This window comes from Schistocerca nitens, chromosome 12, assembly GCF_023898315.1.
Source record: "Schistocerca nitens isolate TAMUIC-IGC-003100 chromosome 12, iqSchNite1.1, whole genome shotgun sequence".
NCBI classification, from domain to species: domain Eukaryota; kingdom Metazoa; phylum Arthropoda; class Insecta; order Orthoptera; family Acrididae; genus Schistocerca; species Schistocerca nitens.
In genome coordinates this window covers 22,178,708-22,205,305 of record NC_064625.1, presented here as the reverse complement: position 1 = coordinate 22,205,305, position 26,598 = coordinate 22,178,708, and the positions used below count along the sequence as shown (strand labels likewise).

At 43.2% G+C, this 26,598-nt stretch overlaps 1 protein-coding gene across 1 annotated transcript; it reads right to left on the bottom strand.

Annotated features, from left to right (window-relative positions):
- Positions 1–17,509: 17,509 nt before the first annotated feature.
- Positions 17,510–26,364, bottom strand: LOC126215296 (epidermal growth factor-like protein). The gene is made up of 3 exons (XM_049941982.1): positions 26,189–26,364; positions 20,586–20,705; positions 17,510–17,906 (listed from the first exon to the last, which is right to left on the bottom strand). The coding sequence occupies exons 1-3, from the start codon at positions 26,308–26,310 to the stop codon at positions 17,738–17,740; spliced, it is 411 nt and encodes a 136-aa protein (XP_049797939.1). The 5' UTR covers positions 26,311–26,364; the 3' UTR covers positions 17,510–17,737.
- Positions 26,365–26,598: the final 234 nt, after the last annotated feature.

Sequence of the window (26,598 nt, the reverse complement as noted above, 5' to 3'; positions counted from 1 at the left end):
TCTCTACTGTCGATGAACTGTGGTATCGTGTTGGAGCTGCATGGGCAGCTGTACCTGTACACGCCATCCAAGCTCTGTTTGAGTCAATACCCAGGCGTATCAAGGCCGTTATTACGGCCAGAGGTGGTTGTTCTGGGTACTGATTTCTCAGGATCTATGCACCGAAACTGCGTGAAAATGTAAACACATGTCGGTTCTAGTATAATATATTTGTCCAATGAATACCCGTTTATCATCTTCATTTCTTCTTGGTGTAGCAATTTTAGTGGCCAGTAGTGTAGTTCCTGGCACGTTTCAGCAAGGGTCAGTTTAAGAACTTCAGTCAAGAAAGCGCGGTACGAATTTGGCACTGACGCATCTAAAGTTTTTCACTCAGAATTTGATGGCACAATCTTAGGCTGATACCCACCTCCTCAGTGACTTCCCAAACAGTTAAATGACGATTTCCGCGAGTTACACCACGAACGCTATCCACATGGCCATCATGTGCTGATGTGGAAGGACGTCCAGACCTGGAATCGTTACGGGTAGACATTCTGCCTTGTTGGATACGTTTGAACCACTCATAGCACTGCGTGTTACTTATACTGTCTCCGACAAATGCTTGGCTAAGCATTTGAAATGTCTTTGTGGAAGTTTTGCCAAGTTTGTAGCGGAAGTTCACACACACACACACACACACACACACACACACACACACACACGCACACGCACACGCACATTACTCTTCAAGCTCCTTCATTGCACTAATCTGACGAGCAGACTGTACACATGCTTACTTCAGCAGCTGTGGTTCGCTCACTGATGGTCCGAGCGACACGAGGCAAATGGCAGTCTGTTATCTAAACCTGCCGCTAGGTGCGCTGGGTAGCCACAGTCCGCTCTGCCTGCTGGTTGGCGCGCTGTTTCAAAAGTTCGGTTCCATTTTGAACACACCTTGTAGCTTCAGCAACTTCACTCCTCAAAAGTATTCAGATCCGAGTTCGTCTCATCTTCCTTCCATTTACACCAACTTTCACAACAGTAAACACGCTGTTAATTACCATTCGTCAAACTCCAGTGATAAAGTGTCGCCACAACCACTTTTTTCGTCTCACTTTTGCCGAAAGCATATACTTAACACCCTGATTGGCAAGTATAGCAACTAAACTACATGATCAAAACCATCCGGACAGCTGGCTGAATATGAGTTAAAAGTTCGTAGCGCCCTCCATCGGTAATGCTAGAATTCAATACAGCTTTGGCCTACCCTTAGCCTTGATGACAGCTTCCACTCTCGTAGGCATACGTTCAATCAGGTGCTGGAAGGTTTATTGGGGAATGGCAGCTCATTCTTCACGGAGGATGGGTATCGATGTTGGTCGGTGAGGCCTGGCACGAAGTCGGCGTTCCAAAACATCCCAAATGTGTTCTATAGGATTCAGGTGAGGACTCTGTGCAGGTCAGTCCATTACAGGGATGTTATTGTCGTGTAACCTTTGTTCATTTCACGGAATTGTCCCTCGCTGGCCTCCATAGAAAAATATGCAAGTCTGTATGAATATCAAATAACAGTTTGAAGACTCAAAGGAGTTAAAGACATTAGCTCCCAGTAGGCATTAATTTATGTCAACAGGGCAAAGTTAAAATTTGTGCCAGACCGGGATTCGAACCTGCGCCTCCTGCTTACTAAGCAGATGTGCTGACCACAACGCTATCCGGATGCGCTGGTCACCACATCTGCATGGACTACCCTGCCACGCCTCCCGCCAGACTCAAATTCTCAACTTATACCACACACTACTGATGTAGTGGGCCTGCTCACTAGGTTCATTACTCGTGGCATCTCGCCAGTTCCTGTAAGAGATTATACTTGGTGTGCGTCTAATGTAAAGTCTACAAATTTATTTTCCAGTGACAGAAGTTCCATTGCTTTATCTAGATTAGAACCCTCATCACAGTCATTATCTTGAGACATATGTGTAAATTTCAGTTTCCAAACTTTGTAGATCTATAATTTTTCCCAGAGTTGACATATACCTCTAAAGATTGGTAGTTTTTCATCACTGAATGTAGCATCTTTAACCTGAAAATGTTTATCTTTTGTGTTGTATACATAGAAAAGATTGGTAGTTTTTCATCACTGAATGTAGCATCTTTAACCTGAAAATGTTTATCTTTTGTGTCGTATACATAGAAAAGATTGGTAGTTTTTCATCACTGAATGTAGCATCTTTAACCTGAAAATGTTTATCTTTTGTGTTGTATACATAGAAAAGATTGGTAGTTTTTCATCACTGAATGTAGCATCTTTAACCTGAAAATGTTTGTCTTTTGTGTTGTATACATAGAATGACCCATTATTGTTTGGTATCTACACACTCCTCACATTACCGAGAAAATATTCCTCCCCCAGCCCCTCTGATATAAAATAATTCTCTAGAAGGTAATTAGGAGTTTGTAAACCATTGTTCCCATTGAAGCTGCAGCTTCAGAGGCAACTGCCGATGTTTCATGTATCCTATTTTAGATGCTGTTAATGTATAATCATAAGTATTCCGGGCTGCTGTATATATATCTGTGAAAAAAGAAGTGGATGCTCCCAAAAGAAATATCCTCGTCTTCTGAAATGTACGTTGTAACTAGGGTTTCACAATTAGTCCGCTATAAAATAATAACGTTAAAGAGCGGCTAATGAGCTATGCTTTTGGTTTGTTTTCATATGCAAGGGGGTTCAAAATTCTTCTTTTTACACGAACTGTAAGTTTATTGTGACACAATAATTTGTATATGGCTGGGAAGTATGTGTGGTTCATTATTGTAGCTTGTGTCATGATTATGTATTTCACAATGTACCTGGAATTTATTGTAATGGTCTTTTACTAGCAAACCTGCATTGCTTCACAATTGCTAAGTATGTCTGGTAATTGAACATATGTCATAATCTCGTTCCACTCCCTCTCTGTGTCCATCTCCTCCTCCTTCTGCTCTCTCAGACAGCAACCTTCTCCCCCTGTTTCTCTTTTCTTCTACCTGTCTCTCTGTCCCTTTCCTCCTTCCCCTCTCTATGTCCATTACCTCACCCCATGTCTGTCCAACTCCTTTTCCTCTCTATCTCTGACCTTGAGCCTTGTTTATTCTTATTGCAAACGAAACCTTGATTGCAAGCTGAATTCGCTTAAAATAAATGGGAAAATGGTTGTATCATTGGTTTATAAGGGATAAACCATCTCACACTACTGGATTTGTGATTATACACAATGTGATCAAAAGTACCCGGACACCTGGCTGAAAATGACTTACAAGTTCGTGGTGCCCTCCATCGGTAATGCTGGAATTCATTACGGTGTTGGCCCTCCCTTAGCCTTGATGACAGCTTCCACTCTTGCACGCGTTCCTTCAATGAGGTGCTGGAAGGTTTCTTGGGGGAATGGCGGACCATTCTTCACGGAGTGCTGCACTGAGGAGAGGTATTGATGTGGGTCGATGTGGCTTGGCATGAAGTCGGCGTTCCAAAACATCCGAAAGGTGTTCTATAGGATTCAGGACTCTGTGCAGGCCATCCCCAAATTGCTCTTCAACAGTGGGAAGCAAGAAGGTGCTTCAAACATTCAGTGTAAGCCTGTGCCGTGATATTGCCACGCAAAAGAACAAGGGGTGCAAGCCCCCTCCATGAAAAACACGACCACACCATAACACCACCGCCTCCGAATTTTACTGTTGGCACTACACACGCTGGGAGATGACGTTCACCAGGCATTCGCTATACCGATACCCCACCATCGGATCGCCACACTGTGTACTGTGATTCGTCACTCCACACAATGTATTTCCAGTGTTCAAACGTGAAATGTTTACGCTCTTTACACCAAGCGAAATGTCGTTTGGTATTTACCGGCATGATGTGTGGCTTATGAGCAGCCGCTCGACGATGAAATCCAAGTTTTTTCACCTCCTACCTAGCTGTCATAGTACTTGCAGTGGATCTTGATGCAGTTTGGAATTCCTGTGTAATGATCTAGATAGATGTCTGTCTATTACACATTACGACCCTTTTCAGCTGCCAGCGAGTCTGTACGCTTTTGTGCTGTACATGTCCTTCACGTTTCCACTTCACTATCACATCGGAAACAGTGGACGTAGGGATCTTTAGGAGTGTGGAAATCTCCCGTGACACCCAATCACCTGACCACGTTCGAAGTCCGTCAGTTCCACGGAGCACCCCACTCTGCTCTCTCACGATGTCTACCGGCTACTGAGGTCGCTGATATGGCGTACCTGGCAGTAGGTGGCAGCACAGTGCACCTAACATGAAAAACGTATATTTTTGTGGGCGTCAGGATACAGTAATTTGCCTACAGTAATTTGCATTGTTTTAATTTGCAAAAGAGTAGGGTTACAACGTTTTCGATGATTCACATTCTGTGGTAGTATTCTAATCATAAGCTAATAAGTCATAGAAACTGCATTCCTACTTTCTGTTAAAACCAATTGTGAGGAAGAAAACAAATTACCACTTTGTTGTGTCTATAATTTCTGTTTAGAATTATGCATAAGGGCAAAGCATATATTTGAGAGAGAGCTTTTGTCTCATGGTTCAAATGCCCTGCTATCATAGTCAGAACAGAGTGAAGATGTTAACAAAACTGGACATTTTCACAGCACAGCATCCTGTATGTCGGAGTTAGTTTTAACACAAAATTTACATATTGTTGCTAAAAATATATATAGACAATGTGAAATAAATATTTATTAGAACATTGCATAAAAATCCGAAGTAAATTGATCAAGTACTTTGCGCAATTTTTGGTAAAAACGTTTCCACTTTATGTGTTACATGTAGATATATTTACAGAATTTATAGCCAGTATCCAACCAAATGTTTATTAGATTAACACTTAATAAGTTGAAGTAAATCGGTCGAGAACATTTCGGATTTGTGCTATGTTTGTGGCAACACACACACACACACACACACACACACATACAATATGTATATATAATGTGTGTGTGTGTGTGTGTGTGTGTGTGTGTGTGTGTGTGTGGAGGGAGGGGGGAAATATGTTGCCCATGCCCATCCAAATGTTTATTAAAGCATTGTGTAAATATTTGAAGTATCGTACATGTGTCATGAACTTTTCGAGATTTTTGCTAACAACATTTGCCTTTGTATATTGTATATGTTTATTTACAAATTATATGTATTAAAAAGTATATAGACTATATCTGACCAAATGTTTATAAAGTTTAGTGTATATATTTGAAGTAAATTGGGCAAGCAGCTTTCAATATAGGTGAAACTTTGAAGTAAAATGATCAAGAACTACTTCAGATATTTGCTAAAAACGTTTACCCTTTATGTAACACATGTATATCAAAATCTTGTAGACTATATCCATCTGAACGTTTATTAGAGTATTCTGAAAAAAAAAAAATGAATTAATCAGTCAAGAACTTTTCGAGATATTTGCTAATAACGTTTTCTTTTACATAGTGTGTATATATTTATGTACCATATATATTTAAAAATATATATCTTATGTGTGTCCAAGTATTTACGACAGGATCATGTAAAAATCTGAAGTTAATTAGCCAAGAACTTTATGAGAAATTTGGTGACAACATAGCCCCTTTAGATATCACATATACATTTATGTATCTTATATCTGTGGGCACATTTATTATGTACATATTTGAAGTAAATTAGTCAAGATTTTTTTGCGATATTTGCTAACAACCCTTCGTTGTTATAAAATATGTGATGTATGTGTATTACATGTAGCCTATTAAAATACACAGCTTATGTCTGTTCAAATGTTTATAAGAGTATACTGCAATAATTTCAAGGAAATCGGCCGAAGTGGGAACTCACCGGCCAAGTCACGAAGTGTCCAATGTTGCTTTAAATTGACTGGCCAGTGTCTGATCTGTTACCGAATTCGGGATTCGCTGGGACCGATCGGCTACACTCTGAAAAAAGAAGCGAAGCAGATTCGATTGGACAATTTCAAATTGTGTAAGTCAGGAAACGGCCAACATCGCTGTAAACTGACTGGCCAATGACCGACCTTTTCTTGAGTTCAGGATCTGGGCGGTCAGCTTGCGAAGTGGCGTAGACAGATTGGCCAGAATCGGAAGATAAATAAAGAGTCGATGAAAATTTGTAATTGCAAGCTGTATGGGATCTATTTATTTTATCAATCTCATGTATAAAAAATGTGAACTTTGTACAGGCTATTCACTTTATAAATCTTTTTTTAATACAACTGCTATTCACTTATTACAGCTAATTAACTTTTTATGATATCTGGCATTACACAATATTTTCTTAGTTCTGCATTTGCAGAGATTTGTTGCGCAATTTATAGAGCAATTGCATCGATTGTACCCTTGGCTACTGGTCAATGGCTGTAAAGACGATATGGTTTGTAATGAGTTTTCTTCTTTGGCCATGAATTACAGCAGAGTGGAGAACTCGATACAGGAAAATAGTTGCTTGAGAACACCATGTTCTGTTTCCAGCCCATAGTATGAGGATCTTCGCGACCTCTGTCAATATCTGATATACAGATGCGAACATCGACTCCAAATTTTGCTGGTGGGAACTTCACATCTGAATTTTTAAACATCTTTACACCCTGTGCTTGCAAACTGTTGTGAGCTCCTGCCCTCTTTCTCCTGACTTATTGTTTATTATAACATAGTATGCAAATAATTTTCCCTCCATATCCTTCCTCTGCTTCACTAATTCTTCCACAGATTGCATACACATCTTTGCCACAGCTTATACTACACTACTGGCCATTAAAATTGCTACACCAAGAAGAAATGAAGATGATAAACGGGTATTCATTGGACAAATATATTATAATACAGCTGACATGTGATTACATTTTCATGCAATTTGGGTGCATAGATCCTGAGAAATCAGTACCCAGAACAACCACGTCTGGCCCTAATAACGGTCTTGATACGCCTGGGCATTGAGTCAAACAGAGCTTGGATGGCGTGTACAGGTACAGCTGCCCATGCAGCTTCAACACGATACCACAGTTCATCAAGAGTAGTGACTGGCGTATTGTGACGAGCCAGTTGCTCGGCCACCATCGACCAGACGTTTTCAGTTGGTGATAGATCTGGAGAATGTGATGGCCAGGGCAGCAGTCGAACATTTTCTGTATCCAGAACGGCCCGTACAGGACCTGCAACATGCGGTCGTGCTTTATCCTGCTGAAATGTAGGGTTTCGCAGGGATCGAATGAAGGGTAGAGCCACGGGTCATAACATATCTGAAATGTTACGTCCACTGTTCAAAGTGCCGTCAATGCGAACAAGAGGTGACCGAGACGTGTAACCAATGGCACCCCATACCATCACGCCGGGTGATACGCTAGTATGGCGATGACAAATACCCGCTTCCAATGTGCGTTCACCACGATGTCGCCAAACACAGATGCCACTATCACGATGCTGTAAACAAAACCTGGATTTACCCGAAAACATGACATTTTGCCATTCGTGCACCCAGGTTCGTCGTTGAGTTCACCGTCGCAGGCGCTCCTGTCTGTGATGCAGTTTCAAGTGTAACCGCAGCCATGGTCTCCGAGCTGATAGTCCGTGCTGCTGCAGGCGTCGTCGAACTGTTCGTACAGATGGTTGTTGTCTTACAAACGTCCCCATCTGTTGACTCAGGGATCGAGATGTGGCTGCACGATCCGTTACGGCCATGCGGATAAGATGCCTGTCATCTGGACTGCTAGTGATACGAGGCCGTTGGGTTCCAGCACGGCGTTCCGTATTACCCTCCTGAACCCACCGATTCCATATTCTGCTAACAGTCATTGGATCTCGACCAATGTCGCAATACGATAAACCGCAATTGCCATAGGTTACAATCCGACCTTTATCAAAGTCGGAAACGTGATGATGCGCATTTCTCCTCCTTACACGTGGCATCACAACAAGGTTTCAGCAGGGAACGCCGGTCAACTGTTGTTTGTGTACGAAAAGTCGGTTGGAAGCTCTCCTCATGTCAGCACATTGTAGGTGTCGCCACCGGCGCCAACCTTGCGTGAATGCTCTGAAAAGCTAATCATTTGCATATCACAGCATCTTCTTCCTGTCGGTTAAATTTCACGTCTGTAGCACGTCATCTTCGTGGTGTAGCAATTTTAATGGCCAGTACTGTATAACGGGTTGCACTATACACTTCTTCGCAAACCACACAGAATATTTTCATGTAGTTTTTGTCAGGCAGCTGATCCCAACTTTCTGATGACTCGACCTCCACGGCGGCACTTTCATTGTTGGGAGCAGTCCCTAAATTTACAGCGTCGTCCAGTTCTTGTTCGACTTTCTCAAGGTCTACCTCTGTCACTATATTATCAATAATTATTTTAGGTAGATTTGAAGTACTCAGCCCTACTTTTACTTTATAGCTAAACATTGCCTCGTATGGCGACTGATGAAATCCTTGAGGAAAAGAACGGTTTTTCATGAATTGGCTGAATCGAAGTCTCCAGCCGAATGTGCTAAGTTATTTGTCTGCACCCACGTCATTATCACATTCCGCACATCCTGGTTGGCCGTTGCGATGGAACCCTGGCTATGGCTACGTCTTGGTTTTCCATGTACCAATTTCAGTTCAGGCCACATAATTATTTAGCTATTTTACAACTTGGTTCTAAACCTATCTAGCATTATCTAGCTGCAGCACACTTGGAGCATCTATAGTGGAAAAGATGTCAAACAAGTGGTAATCAACTTCTTCTGCTCTTTTGATTCTCAGGGGTCACAATAATATCAACTTGGTTAAGTGATCTTGACAACTGACTATTTACTTGTACTCCCCATCAGAGCTACTCTGCTTGTCCATCGGACCTAAGTGGCATCTTGAATTAAATTGTTTAAATACAATTTAGTCTGACAAGATTTGCATAACCGAAGATACAAAGTAATTATCGCGTTGATGACATTTTTGTACTTAAACTACAGTTTCTTTTGCATCCATCTGTGACTTCCGTGTCCTATTTACAAGTGACTATCGTATAGTACACTACTGGCCATTAAAATTGCTACACCACGAAGATGACGTGCTACAGATGTGAAATTTAACCGACAGAACGAAGATGCTGTGATATGCAAATGATTAGTTTTTCACGGCATTCACACAAGTTTGGCGACGGTGGCAACGTCTAGAACTTGCTGACATGAGAAAAGTTTCCAACCGATTTCTCATACACAAACAGCAGTTGACCGGTGTTGCCTGGTGAAACGTTGTTGCGATGCCTCGTGTAAGGAGGAGAAATGCGTACCATCACGTTTCCGACTTCGATAAAGGTCGGATTGTAGCCTATTGCGATTGCGGTTTATCGTATCGCGACATTGCTGCTCGCGTTGGTCGAGATCCAATGACTGTTAGCAGAATATGGAATCGGTGGGTTCCGGAGGATTATACGGAACGCCGTGCTGGATCCCAACGGCCTCGTATCACTAACAGTCGAGATGACAGGCATCTTATCCGCATGGCTGTAACGGATCGTGCAGCCACGTCTCGATCCCTGATTCAACAGATGGGGACCTTTCCAAGACAACAACCATCTGCACGAACGGTTCGACACGTTTGCAGCAGCATGGAATATCAGCTCGGCGACCATGGTTGCGGTTACCCTTGACGCTGCATCACAGACAGGAGCGCGTGCGATGGTTTACTCAACGACGAACCTGGGTGCACGAATGGCGAAAAGTCATTTTTTCGGATGAATCCAGGTCCTGTTTATACAGCATCATGATGATCCCATCCGTGTTTGGCGACATCGCGGTGAATGCACATTGGAAGCGTGTATTCGTCATCGCCATACTGGCGTATCACTTGGCATGATGGTATGGGGTGCCATTGGTTACACGTCTCGGTCACCTCTTGTTCGCACTGACGGCACTTTGAACAGTGGACGTTACATTTCAGATGTGTTACGACCCGTGGCTCTACCCTTCATTCGATCCCTGCGAAATCCTACATTTCAGTAGGATAATGCACGAACGCAAGTTGCAGGTCCTGTACGGGCCTTTCTGGATACAGAAAATGTCCTACTGCTGCCCTGGCGAGCACATTCTCCAGATCTCTCACCAACTGAAAACGTCTGGTCAATAGTGGCCGAGCAACTTGCTCGTGACAATACGCCAGTCACTACTCTTGATGAAGTGTGGTATCGTGTTGATGCTGCATAGGCAGCTGTACCTGTACACGCCATCCAAGCTCTGTTTGACTCAATGCCCAGGCGTATCAAGGCCGTTATTACGGCCAGTGGTGGTTGTTCTGGGTACTGATTTCTCAGGATCTATGCACCAAAATTGTGTGAAAATATAATCACATGCAGTTCTAGTATAATATATTTGTCGAATGAATACCCGTTTATCATCTGCATTTCTTCTTGGTGTAGCAATTTTAATGGCCAGTAGTGTAGTTCTTCTGCATGGGCATCTACAAAATAACGCTGTTGTCTTCTGTTACTGGTGCAGTAAGTTTTTCTTTTCCATAGTCTTCAATAACGTCGTATTTCCTCAGTCGACGATAGTCAACACTCTTTTCTCTGCTTTGCTTTTGCTTGTTTAACGTCCTCTACAAAAGAACAGTATCTATCTGTTGTGGTTGTTCCGCTGTTATTTGGTTTTTCTTGCTGCAGCGCATTCAGAATTTCCAGAAATCTGCTTTTCACATCAAACATCTTTCCCGCGTCTGCATGTATGCCACTTCCATCACGAATATCGTTCCCGTGTGATATAGTCATGCGTCAGACTACAGGAGAATGGTGCGAACAACTGAAATCGAATGCCATTGCATGTGATCAGCATAGGTACTACAACCAAATAATTAGTACTGGTATGTTCGATTACTGATTTAGGGCACGTCCATTAATTGCTTGTGCCCAAAATGGAGGTAATTAGTCCGGCAAAACGTCTCCAATTCTCATTTAAAGGGGAAGGTCAACTGAAATCTCACGTTAACTTTCTGATTCAGAGAACTCCCACTGTTAAAAAGACAATATCTTGTGTTACAAGATCAATCCCGAGCATAGACAATATTAAAGTACGCACCAGTCTTTAAGTAGACTGTGATTAGAAATGAATGCATTATACGTGCGTATGTCTGGGATTCCCCGATCTGAAAGGCGTGCCGCACAAGTGCCAAATTGTATTTGGGAAGTTCCCTTCCTGAGTAGCCGAATCCACGCATGCGAGTCGAGAAATAGTCGTGATAATCTGCAACTCACAAATGTATTTTACTGTGAAATTTCCTGACAGATTAAAACTGCGAGCCGGACCAACACAAAGAACACTTGCCCGCGAAAGGCAAAGGCCCCGAGTTCGAGTCTCGGTCCGGCACACAGTTTTAATCTTACAGGAAGTTTCATATCACCGCACACTCCTCTGCAGTGTGAAAATTTAATTCTGTACGTTTTGCTGTATAAAATAAAACCAAAACTTCTATAAGGTGTGTGTTAATTGGCATGGTGACACGCCGAAACAAATGTCCCAGATAGAGGATCATCTTTCGTGAAAGGAAGCTAAACTAGAGTTGACTGACAAGATTTCTCTTAGAAATCGTATTAAGTTAGATACCTAGATACTGAGAAGGTACGTAACGGTAAGACTTGGAAGACGGTACGAACACTGTTGTCTTTCATGTGAATAGTAAGGTTCAGTGACATTAGTCTGTATCAGTTCAAATGTGTGTGAATTTCTGAGGGACCAAACTGCTTAGGTCATCGGTCCCTAGACTTACACACTACTTGAACTAACTTATGCTAAGAACAACACGCACACCCATGCCCGAGGGAGGACTCGAACCTATAGTACACTACTGGCCATTAAAATTGCTACACCACGAAGATGACGTGCTACAAACGTGAAATTTATCCGACAGGGAGACGATGCTGTGATATGCAAATGATTAGTTTTTCACGGCATTCACACAAGGCTGGCGCCGGTGGCGACACCTACAACGTGCTGACAAGAGGAAAGTTTCCAACCGATTACTCATTCAGAAACAGCAGTTAACCGGCGTTGCCTGGTGAAACGTTGTTGTGATGCCTCGTGTAAGGAGGAGAAATGCGTACCATCACGTTTCCGACTTCGATAAAGGTCGAATTGTAGCGCATTGCGATTGCGGTTTATCGTACCGCGACATTGGTGCTCGCGTTGGTCGAGATCCAATGACTGTTAGCAGAATATAGAATCGGTGGATTCAAGAGGGTAATACGGAACACCGTTTAGGATCCCAACGGCCTCGTATCACTAGCAGTAGAGATGACAGGCATCTTATCCGCATGCCTGTAACGGATCGTGCAGCCATGTCTCTATCCCTGAGTCAACAGATGGGGACGTTTGCAAGACAACAACCATCTGCACGAACAGTTCGACGACGTTTGCAGCAGCACGGACTATCAGCTCGGAGACCATGGCTGCGGTTACCCTTGACGCTGCATCACAGACAGGAGCGCCTGCGATGGTGTACTCGACGACGAACCTGGGTGCACGAATGTCAAAACGTCATTTTTTCGGATGAATCCAGGTCCTGTTTACAGCATCATGATGATCGCATCCATGTTTGGCGACATCGCGGTGAACGCACTTTGGAAGCGTGTATTCGTCATCGCCATACTGGCGTATCACCCTTCGTGATGGTATGGGGTGCCATTGGTTACACGTCTCGGTCACCTCTTGTTCGCATTGACGGCACTGAACAATGGACGTTACATTTCAGATGTATTATGTGGCTGTACGCTTCATTCAGTGCCTGCGAAACCCTACATTTCGGCAGGATAATGCACGACCGCATGTTGCAGGTCCTGTACGGGCCTTTCTGGATACAGAAAATGTTCGACTGCTGCCCTGGCCAGCACATTCTCCAGATCTCTCATGAATTGAAAACGTCTGCTCAATGGTGGCCGAGCAACTGACTCTTTACAATACGCCAGTCACTACTCTTGATGAAGTGTGGTATCGTGTTGAAGCTGCATGGGCAGCTGTACCTGTACACGCCATCCAAGCTCTGTTTGACGCAATGCCCAGGCGTATCAAGGCCGTTATTACGGCCAGAGGTGGTGGTCCTGTGTACTGGTTTTTCAGGATCTATGCAGCCAAATTGCGTGAAAGCGTAAGGACATGTCAGTTCTAGTATAATATATTTGTCCAATGAATACCCGCTTATCATCTGCATTTCTTCTTGGTGTAGCAATTTTAATGGCCATTAGTGTATGTCCGTACAGCCTTAGGACTATCCAAGGACTTCCCCGTCACAATGGCGTCCATCAAGGTTCTGCATTATCACCACTTCTGTTCATTCTCGTAATGGACACCGTGACAGCTGACCTCTACCGGCCATTACCGTGGACCCTACTTTATGCTGACGACGTGATGCTGGCAGCAGAAAACAAGCTTGATCTGCAGAGCTTAACTCAAGAATGGAGTGACCAGTTGGCGCAACACGGTTTACGCCTTAATTTGAAGAAAACCGAGTACATGACATCAGACAGACACTAAATGGGAACCATCACGATTAATGGTGGAGATCTGACTCGTGTGAGTAAGTTTAAGTAACTCGGTTCCGCGAACACCGTTGGTGGCTGACTCACCGAAAAGGTTCAAATGGCTCTGAGCACTATGCGACTTAACTTCTGAGGTCATCAGTCCCCTAGAACTTAAAACTAATTAAACCTAACTAACCTAAGGACAAAACCCACATCCATGCCCGAGGCAGGATTCGAACCTGCGACCGTAGCGGTCGCTTGGTTCCAGACTGAAGCGCCTTGAACCGCTCGGCCACACCGACCGGCTCAGCACCAGAACTCAGGTAGCCTGGATGAAGTGGACTGCCGTGCGAAAGATAATTTAAGATCAAAAATCTATCGCACTGTTACCCGACCAGTCGCCTTCTATGGTTGTGAGTGCCGGCCGACTACAGTCGAGACAGTGCAATGGTGGACAGCGCGCCTCACAAAGTTAGATCACGTTTCTAATGACAGCATTAGGAAACAGTTTGGTGTTGCACCGATCCAAGACAAGATGCCTGAGAGTCATCTTCGATGGTTTGGGTACGTTTTACGGGCCAGGGATGACTATTGCCAAGGCGGGTTACACACTTGAAGTCGTCGGCAGTAGACGCAAAGGACGACGTAAGCAACGTTGGGCTGGTACAATTCGTAAAGACCTTAAATGCGTGAACATCCACCCAGATGCAGCCCGAGATAGAGCGAAATGCAGGCAACGGACCCTTGTAGCAGACCCCCAGGCACGCGGGACAAACACTGAAGGAAAAGACGAAAATACATTATATATATATATATATATATATATATATATATATATATATATATATATATATATATATATATATATATATATATGCAGCTTATGCCCTTCTGATCGTTTACTAGAGTATCATATAAAAATCTGAAGTGAACCGGTCAAGAAGTTTTCGAGACTTTTGGTGACCACCTTAAACAACGATTTGTCTTTACGTTGTACTATACAGGGTGGTCCATTGATAGTGACCGGGCCAAATTATCTCACGAAATAAACATCAAACGGAAAAACTACAAAGAACGAAACTCGTCTAGCTTGAAGGGGGAAACCAGATGGAGCTATGGTTGGCCCGCTAGATGGCGCTGCCATAGGTCAAACGAATATCAACTGCGTTTTTTTAAAAAAATAGGAACCCTCATTTTTTTATTACATATTCGGGTAGTACGTAAGGACATATGAATCTTTTAGTTGGACCACTGTTTTCGCTTTGTGATAGATGGCGCTGTAACAGTCACAAACGTATAAGTACGTGCTATCACGTAACATTCCGCCACTGCGGACGGTATTTGCTTCGTGGTACATTACCCGTGTTAAATTGGACCGTTTACCAACTGCGGAAAGGGTCGATATCGTGTTGATGTATGGCTATTGTGACCAAGATGCCCAACGGGCGGGTGCTATGTGTGCTGCTCGGTATCCTGGACGACATCGTCCAAGTGTCCGGACCGTTCGCCGGATAGTTACGTTATTTAAGTAAGTAGAAAGCGTTCAGCCACATGTGAAACGTCAACCAGGACCTGCAACAAATGATGATGCCCGAGTAGGTGTTTTAGCTGCTGTCGCGGCTAATCCGCACATCAGTAGCGGACAAATTGCGCGAGAATCGGGAATCTCAAAAACGTCGGTTTTGAGAATGCTACATCAACATCGATTGCCCCCGTACCATAATTCTATGCACCAGGAATTGCATGGCGACGACTTTGAACGTCGTGTACAAAAAAAAAAAATGGTTCAAATGGCTCTGAGCACTATGGGATTAACATCTGAGGTCATCAGTCCCCTAGAACTTAGAACTAGTTAAACCTGACTAACCTAAGGACATCACACACATCCATCCCCGAGGTAGGATTCGAACCTACGACCGTAGCGGTCGCCCGGTTCCAGACTGAAGCGCCTAGAACCGCTCGGCCACACGGACCCGCTAACGTCGTGTACAGTTCTGCCACTGGGCACAAGAGAAATTACGGGACGATGATAAATTTTTTGCACGCGTTCTATTTAGCGACGAACCGTCATTCACCAACAGCGGTAACGTAAACCGGCATAGTATGCACTATTGGACAACGGAAAATCTACGATGGCTGCGACAAGTGGAACATCAGCGACCTTGGCGGGTTAATGTATGGTGCGGCATTATGGGAGGAAGGATAATTGGCCCCCATTTTGTCTATGGCAATACAAATGGTGCAATATATGCCGACTTCCAACGTAATGTTCTACCGATGTTACTACAAGATGTTTCATTGCATCACAGGATAGCGATGTACTTCCAACATGATGGATGTCCGGCACATAGCTCGCGTGCGGTTGAAGCGGTATTGAATGGCATATTTCATGACAGGTGGTTTGGTCGTCGAAGCACCATACCATGGCTTCCACGTTCACCGGATCTGACGTCCCCGGATTTCTTTCTGTGGGGAAAGTTGAAGGCCGGCCGGGGTGACCGAGCGGTTCTGGGCGCTACAGTCTGGAACCGCGCGACAGCTACGGTCGCAAAAAAAAATGGCTCTGAGCACTATGCGACTTAGCTTCTGAGGTCATCAGTCGCCTAGAACTTAGAACTAATTAAACCTAACTAACATAAGAACATCACACACATCCATGCCCGAGGCAGGATTCGAACCTGCGACCGTATCGGTCGCTCGGGTCCAGACTGTAGCGCCCAGAACCGGACGGCCACTCCGGCCGGCCGCTACGGTCGCATGTTCGAATCCTGCCTCGGGCATGGGTGTGTGTGATGTCCTTAGGTTAGTTAGGTTTAAGTAGTTAAACGTTCTAGGCGACTGATGACCTCAGAAGTTAAGTCCCATAGTGCTCAGAGACATTTGAACCATTTTTGAAAGTTGAAGTATATTTGCTATCGTGATCCACCGACAACGCCTGACAACATGCTTCAGCGCATTGTCAATGCATGTTCGAGCATTACGGAAGGCGAGCTACTCGCTGTTGAGAGGAATGTCGTTATACGTATTGCCAAATACATTGAGGTTGACGGACATCATTTTGAGCATTTGTTGCATTAATGTGGTATTTACAGGTAATCACGCTGTAACAGCATACGTTCTCAGAAATAAGTTCACAAAGGTACATGTATCACATTGGAACAACGAAAATAAAATGTTCAAACTCACCTACGTTCTATATTTTAATTTAAAAAACCTACCTGTTACCAACTGTTCGTCTAAAATTGTGAGCCATATGTTTTCGTTTGACGCTTATTTCGTGAGATATTTGGCCCGATCACGATCAATGGACCACCCTGTAGACATTACTACCAGTTTTGCTATTACACGATCTTCATGGTATAAAAAAGATGAGTTATTATATACATGTCATAGCATCTATGCATATGCTAATCTACATAATGCCTGTGTAATCTACACTGATAAACATTTGCAGAATATAAAACTGCTATCACTGCACAAAAGTTGGTGTGACTCATTAGAAATCATGGATACAAGTCAGTGGGTTACATCACCTTTTCGTTCTCTTCCCTCCCTGTTTTTGAAGATGCAGATGAGACCAGGGAGTCCTGTTTCATTATCGAGACCAGGAAGGCTCTTTTCGTACTCCGCTCCGTTGTTATTCTAAATCTGCCATTGCAAGTAGTGTAATTAATAAAAAAGCAATTTGGCATACTTACCAATACGATGTCTAAAGAAGTACATACTTGGAACATTACTACGCTCAAAGGATAGTATATAAACCAAAAGGCAACTTAAAAATCAGTTTTGTACCTTCTGTACGTTATTAGAGAAGAAAGTTTTTTTATGTACCCCAAAGTCCACCCACAGAGTACCAATGCATTGATACTGAATCTACATTGATCCCCATAGAGCAGACTGCACGGTACATGATTAGATATCATCATATGGGACAAAATCGAGCTTAAAAAGATGAAAGAAATAAGCAAATAGAAAGACAAAGAATTTAATAATTAGAGTCATTTTTTTTGAAGGAATACATACAGTTATTTAATTATCCCGATACAGTGAGCTTCAGAGGCTTTGCTCCACCAAAAAGTGATACATTTGATGTTTACCTTGGCAAAAGAAGGTTTGTACTATCTGTCAAATGACACTCGTATCCTGATGCTTGACACTTTTACTGACGAGAGATAATCGCTGCTTCTGGAATCGGCTGCTGTGAAGTAGGAAGCCAGTTTTGTGTGCTGTTAGTCACCCCACACGCAGGTGTTGATACGGAGAGGGTCCTTCATATAGTTCTCCCAGCACTCGCATGTCTCTGGGGCCACACAGTCCCCGTTGACACACCCATATCTGCATATGGGCTCACATCTGACGGGAGCCTTTCGCTTCACCTCATCTCCCGTTCTCATGTCCCTGCAGAGAAAGGAATGAGACTAAAAGATGGGTACACATTAAGTACTAAAAGTAGCAGAAGAGTTTTGTTTATCTGGGTAACCAAATAACTGACAGTGGCCAGAGCAGAAAGGACTTAAAATGCAAAGAGGAGTTCCTGGTATAGAGAAAATTGTGAACGTCAAATATAAATTTAAAGGTTGCAAGATCCTTTCCTGAAACTGTTTGATTGAAGTATAGCCTTGTACTAGTGACAGGAATGATCAAATGAAAACAATCGATTCACTTGGTTACTGGAAAATCATCGATTCATTCTGTTGTAGTTTAATGGATCAGTTTAATTATCCATTCAGTCTTTTGAGTGATACCAGCCTATGGCAACAACAGAATGAAAACGAAAGGTTGAGTGTAGTTTCATGTAACAGTTAAATTATTCATTCATTCATTCCTTTGTGTGAAGTCAGTCTGTGGAAACAACCAAATGATAACAGTCGATTCTGTCAGATGGTGGAAAACAATCAGCTCATTTGGATTGGTTTTATGTTTTGATTGAATTTGATTGAATGTTTTGGTGATGAGCTGTAACGAATCCAGATCGTCTCCAGACATCGACCCTTTCCGCAGAAAAACTGGTTTGGTAGTTTTATAAAATTTTTGGAGATAAGTTTTCAAAAATGTGCAATAATTATTGACACTAAGTAATTTATTAAATAAAAGAAACGTAGATCTTTATGTATTGCTTGGTTTTTGCCTATGACTGCGATTCTGTCGTTATATTGTGAAGTCAAAGATGGCATGTCGGCTATATGGAATATGTGATATTTCGTAAAAGTCGCTTTGACTGTGCAAGTGCTGAGAACGAAGATTAGATTCTCGACTTATACAGACGGATGATGCAAAACGAATCACCTGTACTACATAAACAAACAACTTTTCAAAACTTTCTTTTAAGGTTAATAACATTAACATGTTTGTTTTCGAAAAAAAAAATGTTTCTTTCTAGTATGGGAAAGTAATTCTTTTGAGACTTAATATATTTTATGTACATAAAATTTGTTTATTCGCAATTTTACTTGATTCTCCACATTTTTAGAACCCTGTTCCATATTTCCCAAACTGTTCCATATTAACCTGCAAGTGTAACTTTTCTTAACAGCTTTTTTTGGTAGTAGGTTAATTTAAAGTCTATTAAAAGAAATTTAAAAAAATTCAAAAACGTATCGCCAAATAGTTAAAGTATGTGGTAAAGAGTGTTTGAGAGCTAAGAATGAGTGGAATTTGGAGATACAACTAGAAAAGTAAATAGTATCCTGTAAGATCCAAACTTCATCTAGAGAAACAGACTGATCAACAAATGAACAACTGCATTTGAATGGCAGCCATTACCTGCTCTTCCAACTTGTTGATGACAAAAATAGTGTCATTCTTCTCATTAAAGTCAATATGTCTGATATAAAAATCTATTCTTACATTTGTATCTTATTACCAAATAAACTTCAGTTTCTCTCTTATGTACAATTCCATTTCAGTTTCTTTTTCTTATACAGGGTGTCCCAGAAATGATGCGACAAACGTAGAGGGGTGTAGAGCATGTCTTGGGGAACAAATTGAGGATAAGAAAAGTGTCCAGAGACGTCATCTACTGATGCTACAGAGGAGCGACTGCCACCCCTTCAGCAGCCAATGTGACTTATTACATTGAAGGACCATAGGCGGAACATCTCGCTATGTTGGTTGTTATCAACTGATCGTGACTGATTGCTACAATCGCCAGTGGAGCAGATGGAGCTAGCTGGTGCATAGATATGCCTCGTCTCCGATGAATGTGATACTCTGGTGCCTTGATGGATGACAGTTTCGGACAAGGGCTTCCATCCACAGTATACCGAAGAGCATGGAATCTTTAGCGGACTCCAGAAGACAACAGCCGGCCGAAGTGGCCGTGCGGTTAAAGGCGCTGCAGTCTGGAACCGCGAGACCGCTACGGTCGCAGGTTCGAATCCTGCCTCGGGCATGGATGTTTGTGATGTCCTTAGGTTAGTTAGGTTTAACTAGTTCTAAGTTCTAGGGGACTAATGACCTCAGCAGTTGAGTCCCATAGTGCTCAGAGCCATTTGAACCAGAAGACAACAAAGAGTGCGGATGGAAGTCCGTGCCTGAAATTGTTGTCCACCAAGGCAACAGTACATATTTGGAGAAATAGCTTTTCTACACAGCAGCTAGCTCCATCTTCTCCATTGAAAATCATGGCAATCAATCGCTATCACCGAATAACGAACAACATTGCGAGATGTTCAGCCTATAGTCCATCAGGATGGAGACACATTTGCTGTCGAAGGGGTTGCCTAGTGGTAGGCGCCAGCGCCTATAACTTCGATGCTATGCAGCAGCGGAGGATGACGTTTCCAGACGCAGGTTCCTATCCTAGATTTGTTCCTTAAGACACCCTCTGCAAGCCCTCGAAGTTCACAGCAACATTTCTGGGATACCATGTATACAGTTTAATTAAAACATATCTAATATCTACTAGTAGTACAAATTTATAGACACTAAACAAAAGTAAGATTCTTCAAAAAGTTCTTATTTCTTTTCTAGTATCTTTTGATGGATCACAGGATTCAAAAATGATGGAACAGCTCTGAAGCTTCATAATTTTGACAACCACTGACTTATCAACGGTATTGGTCAGTTTGTACTCACTTGTAACCAGTGCCGCAGTTACACATGTTGTGACGAATGCATCCCCCTTCTGGACAGCCTGGAGGGCACCATGGCTTGCAGTTGAGCAGGTTACTCGTCGGCCGTGGATTCCGCAGCTTCCTGCAGAATGGAGGTACATGTTGCGTCTGAGGACATGTTTGCAATTTGCTGCTCTTAGAGTACACTGTCTGACAAAGAAAAGATGAGGCACCCAGATGTGGAGAAAGAAACAACATGAAACTTCACGCTCTGTGATGTTATTGCAATGTTTACAAAATCGAGTCAGATTTCCAAAGAGCATGGAGGGATGTCCATTAATTATGTGAACTCAAAGTGGAGCGGGGGGGGGGGGGGGGTTGGGGGTCAGGTAAAATCTCACGATCCCATCTAAAAGTGGGACAATGAAAATCTCATATCAGCTTATTAATTCAGAGAATATACGGAAAGCCATTAGAGACAGGTGTGAATATTACCGAACTATTAGTTTAAGGGGAGGTTTACTATTTTTTGGTTCAACAAATCGATTTTTTTTTAAAGTTGCATTTTTGGGTCCATAAAGTGTTTAGAATCCACCCCTGAAACGGTTTTTTCGAATACGGAATGGAAATGTTTGTTATTCGCGGTTAAACAAAAAAATGCACCTGCCTGAAATCGGCCTTTTTCACGCAACAGTTTTTTTTTGGGAATTTCGACTTTGTAGCTGCGAAAAATTATTCTATGTGCTTGCCCATGACTAAAACTGATAAAGTGAACAAGGAGCTTACGACGTGCTACGGCTTGGCAATCCGATGGCATTCCAATTCGGTGGAACAGATGAAGAAGGCAATTTGGGCAAAGTATTTCCACAAGTGTTCGACGGATGACCACCCACAACACCGACGGCTGGGGAAACTAGTAGGTGCAAGTGGCGAATTGCAGAGGCTACCGGATATCTGGACGAATATCAACACGACCAGCCGCTCTCCAGAGAAGTTCGAAGCGTGATTCATCCGATCTACGAGGCCCTTTCGGAGGACGAGTTATTTTACCGGTGTTTGGGAAGAAACACACAAAGTTCAAATGAAGGTTTGAACGCGTGTGTTTGGAAGTTAGCCCCCAAGCATTTGCATTCTGGTGCAAAGACTGTGGAGATTGCGACTTTCCTGGCAGTGAGCAGCTTCAACGAAGGGTATTCAGCAATTGTGAAGACCGTGACAACTATGGACGTCGCCCTGGGACTCTATTCGACGCAGCTCGCCAAGCATTCGGACGACCACCGGATTCAAGCGGCCGAAAACCGCTTGTCACCGGCCGTACGAGCGGCTCTGGAGCAGCGTAGGATGGCCCAGATCGAGAATAACGCCATCTATGAGGAAGGAGGACTATTTTATGGACCCGGAATAGTAGATTGAACGTAAGTTGCATAATATTGCATTTATATGTAGTCAAAACTTCAGTCGCGTTTTTCTCGAAATGACTTTATTTATCACGCGGTATGATACTTCAAATCTACTGAACCGATTGGCATGATGCTTTATTTCCGACGAAGCTAACTAAATTGTCTAGGAGCTGAACCACTTTTATTCCGATCCATCAACTATAAATATTTTCACTTGGTCGACGAAGTCGAAAAATCGATGAAAAAAACATTTTTTTTTCAAATGGACGCCATTTTGTTTCCTATGGTCCAAATAACTTAAGCGAGGTACAACTCCTAAAGAATCTTATATACTTCGCTAACGTCAACTCAATTTTGATGTCAGACGAGCCGGCTGACCTGTGACGTACGGCGCGTGGAGGTCTACATCGAAATTTTGTTTCGTTTAGACGGCACTTGCGCCTTTGCTCTTCGACATTTACGGTCGAAAAAATTCCACTTTCTAGAGAAAATATCAGTAAACATTTTGACCAAATTTGACGTTGATATCTATAACACATGCCGAGAAAAAAATTCTCAAAGAACATGCTTTTTTCGGGGCAAAGACAGTAAACCTCCCCTTAATAAGTCACTTAAGAACTACTAACACGAATTCCTTAGAGAAGAACGGAAAAACTGGTAGAGACCGACCTCAGGGAAGATCAGTTAGGATTCCGGAGAAATATGGGCACATGCGGGGCAAGGCTGAGCCTCCGACACTTATTTTAGAACATAATTTAAGGAAACCAAACCTACGTTTTTATAGTACCGGCCATTCAAATTGCTACACCACGAAGCTGACGTGCTACAGACGTGAAATTTAACCGAAAGGAAGAAGATGCTGTGATATGCAAATGATTAGCTTTTCAGAGCATTCACACAAGGTTGGCGCCGGTGGCGACACCTACAACGTGCTGACACGAGGAAAGTTTCCACAGATTTCTCATACACAAACAGCAGCTGACCGTCGTTGCCTGGTGAAACGTTGTTGTGATGACTTGTGTAAAGAGGGGAAATGCGTACCATCTCGTTTCCGACTTTGATAAAGTTCGGATTGTAGGCAATCTGGATTGTTGTTTATCGTATCGCGATATTGCTACTCGCGTTGGTCGAGATCCAATGACTGTTCGCAGAATATGGGATCGGTGGGTTCGGGAGGGTAATACGGAACGCCGTGCTGAATTCCAACGGCCTCGTATCACTAGCATTCGAGATGACAAGCATCTTATGCGCACGGCTGTAACGGATCGTGCAGCCACGTCTCGATCCCTGAGTCAACAGATGGGGACGTTTGCAAGACAACAACCATCTGCACGAACAATTCGACGTCGTTTGCAGCAGCACGGACTATCAGCTCGGAGACCACGGCTGCGGTTACCCTCGACACTGCATCACAGACTGGAGCGCCTGCGATGGTGTACTCAACGACGAACCTGGGTGCACGAATGACAAAACGTCATTTTTTCGGATGAATCCAGGTTCTGTTTACAGCATCATGATGGTCGCATCCGTGTTTGGCGACATCGCGGTGAACGCACATTGGAAGCGTGTATTCGTAATCACCATACTGGCGTGTCACCCGGCGTGATGGTATGGGGTGCCATTGGTTACACGTCTCGGTCATCTCTTGTTCGCATTGACGGCACTTTGAACAGTGGATGTTACATTTCAGATGTGTTATGACTCGTGGGTCTACCCTTCATTCGATCCCTGCGAAACCCTACATTTGAGCAGGATAATGCACAACCGCATGTTGCAGGTCCGTACGGCCCTTTCTGGATACAGAAAATGTTCGATTGCTGCCCCGGCCAGGACATTCTCCAGATCTCTCACCAACTGAAAACGTCTGGTCAATGGTGGCCGAGCAACTGGCTCGTCACAATACGCCAGTCACTACTCTTGATGACCTGCGGTATCGTGTTGAAGCTGCATGGGCAGCTGTACCTGTACACGCCATCCAAGCTCTGTTTGAGTCAATACCCAGGCGTATGAAGGCCGTTATTACGGCCAGAGGTGGTTGTTCTGGGTACTTATTTCTCAGGATCTATGCACCCAAATTGCGTTAAATTGTAATCACTTGTCAGTTCGAGTAAAATGTATTTTTCCAATGAATACCCGTTTATCATCTGCATTTCTTCTTGGTGTAGCAATCTTAATGGCCAGTAGTGGACGAGTACATTCTCTCAATCATTCTGACGCACTCACATGGCAAAATATAATAAAATAATTTTGACCGATTTTTGTATTACGTCTTGCACAGAGACTGTTGTTTAAAAAAGAAATTTTCTAATTAATTGATTTTTAAGCACTGATGACTTTGGAATGGCTTCAAATGATAATGAAAGTCAATCTATTATTGTTCCTAACTTGGTTTTAAAAAATAAACGTAGGTTTTAGGGGTTTTAGGTAATTCTCTTTAGTTCCAGAACTATAATAAATAAAAATCTGCAATTTGAACAGCATCATTCCACAAAAGGCTGTGTACCAAATTGTAAGAAAATCGGAAAATAACTAATATGGATTATTTAGATTCGTGGAGGGTATGAAACTTCGTATCGACTGAATGTTACGCTATGCAGTTCTCGCGGCAGGCAGCATCAGCTGTGTTGTGAGCCAAGCGAAAAAAAAATTATATATATATATATATATATATATATATATGTGTGTGTGTGTGTGTGTGTGTGTGTGTGTGTGTATGTGTGTGTGTGTGTGTGTGATGGTCCATTGATAGAGACCGGGCCAAATATGGCACGAAGTAATAAGCTTGAAAGGAAAAAACTACAAAGAACTCGTCTACCTTGAAGAGGGAAACCAGATGGCGCTATGGTTGGCCCGCTAGATGGCGCTGCCGTAGGTCAAACGGATATCAACCCCGTTTTTTAAAAATAGGAACCCCCATTTTTAATCACATATTCGTGTAGTACGTATAGAAATATGAATGTTTTAGTTGGACCAGTTTTTTCGCTATGTGATAGATGGCCCTGTAATAGTCACAAACATGTAAGTACGTGGTATCACGTAACATTCCGTCAGTGCGGACGGTATTTGCTTCGTGATACATTACCCGTGTTAAAATGGACCGTTTACCAATTGCGGAAAAGGTCGATATCGTGTTGGTGTATGGCTATTGTGATCAAAATGCTCAACGGGCGTCTGCTATGTGTGCTGCTCGGTATCCTGGACGACATCATCCAAGTGTCCGGACCGATCGGCTGATAGTTACGTTATTTAAGGAAACAGGAAGTGTTCAGCCACATGTGAAACGTCAACCACGACCTGCAACAAATGATGGTGCGCAAGTAGGTGTTTTAGCTGCTGTCGCGGCTAATCCGCACATCTGTAGCAGACAAATTGCGCGAGAATCGGGAATCTCAAAGAAGTCGGTGTTGAGAGGAATGTCGTTACACGTATTGCCAAATGCATTGAGGTTGACGGACATCATTTTGAGCATTTATTGCATTAATGTGGTATTTACAGGTAATCACACTGTAACAGAATGCTTTGTCAGAGATGATAAGTTCACAAAGGTACACGTATCACATTGGAAAAACGGAAATAAAATGTTCAAACGTACCTACGTTCTGTATTTTAATTAAAAAAAAACCTGCCTGTTACCAACTGTTCGTCTAAAATTGTGGGCCATATGTTTGTGAGTATTACAGCGCCATCTATTGCAAAGCAAAAAAAGTGGTCCAACTAAAACATTCATATTTATTTACGTACTACACGAATATGAAATAAAAAATGAGTGTTCGTATTTAAAAAAAAAACGCAGTTGATATCCGTGTGACGTATGGCAGCGCCATGTAGCGGGCCAACCGTAGCGCCATCTGGTTTCCCCTTTCAAGCTAGACAAGTTTCGTTCTTTAGTTTTTTCTTTTGACGCTTATTTCGTGAGATAATTTGGCCCGTTCACGATCAATGGATCACCCTGTATATATCTCCTGCAGCCACTGTACAAGACGGCTGCGTGCCTCACTTCAACTAACTTGCTGCATTACAAGCTGGTCAACTGAAGAGCCGAAACTGGTAGCCACACAATCAATGGCATCGTAAGAACGGCTGTAGCTGTTTCATTTTCTTACAGTTCATAAAAGCTGTGGAATTCAATCAGAAAAAAGAAATCTGTGAGGCCTGAGGCTGAAATGAATAAGGAATGAGTTAAAGAGAAAACCTGAAACAGAGCCCCACCACTGTCGTGACATACCCGTTTTCGTCGTAGCAGTCGATCGTACCGCTGACCGCAGGCCCTGGTACAAACTTGCCCGCGCTTTGAGCCGCGGCGCAGGCAGCCATGACGACGACGACGTAGACTACCAGCGACGACATGACGGCAAGTTCCAGTTGTGCTCAGCCGACCAATGTCGAATCTCTGAAACGACGTACAACATTAGGCTTCTTTTATACGGTGCGAAAGCGTTGACTAACGCCGGTTCCTCGCGCTGTGCGGATACCGCAGATAAAAACGTTTCTGCCCACACAGCCCATCCTCATGTCTGAGTTATCTACCGCAGCTCGCGGAAGTTCCGCACAGTCGCCGGCTGAACGAAGTTCATAGTGAAATACCGGAACAGGTAGTCGCTCACACGGAACAGTTGCTGCTACCGGTACTATGCG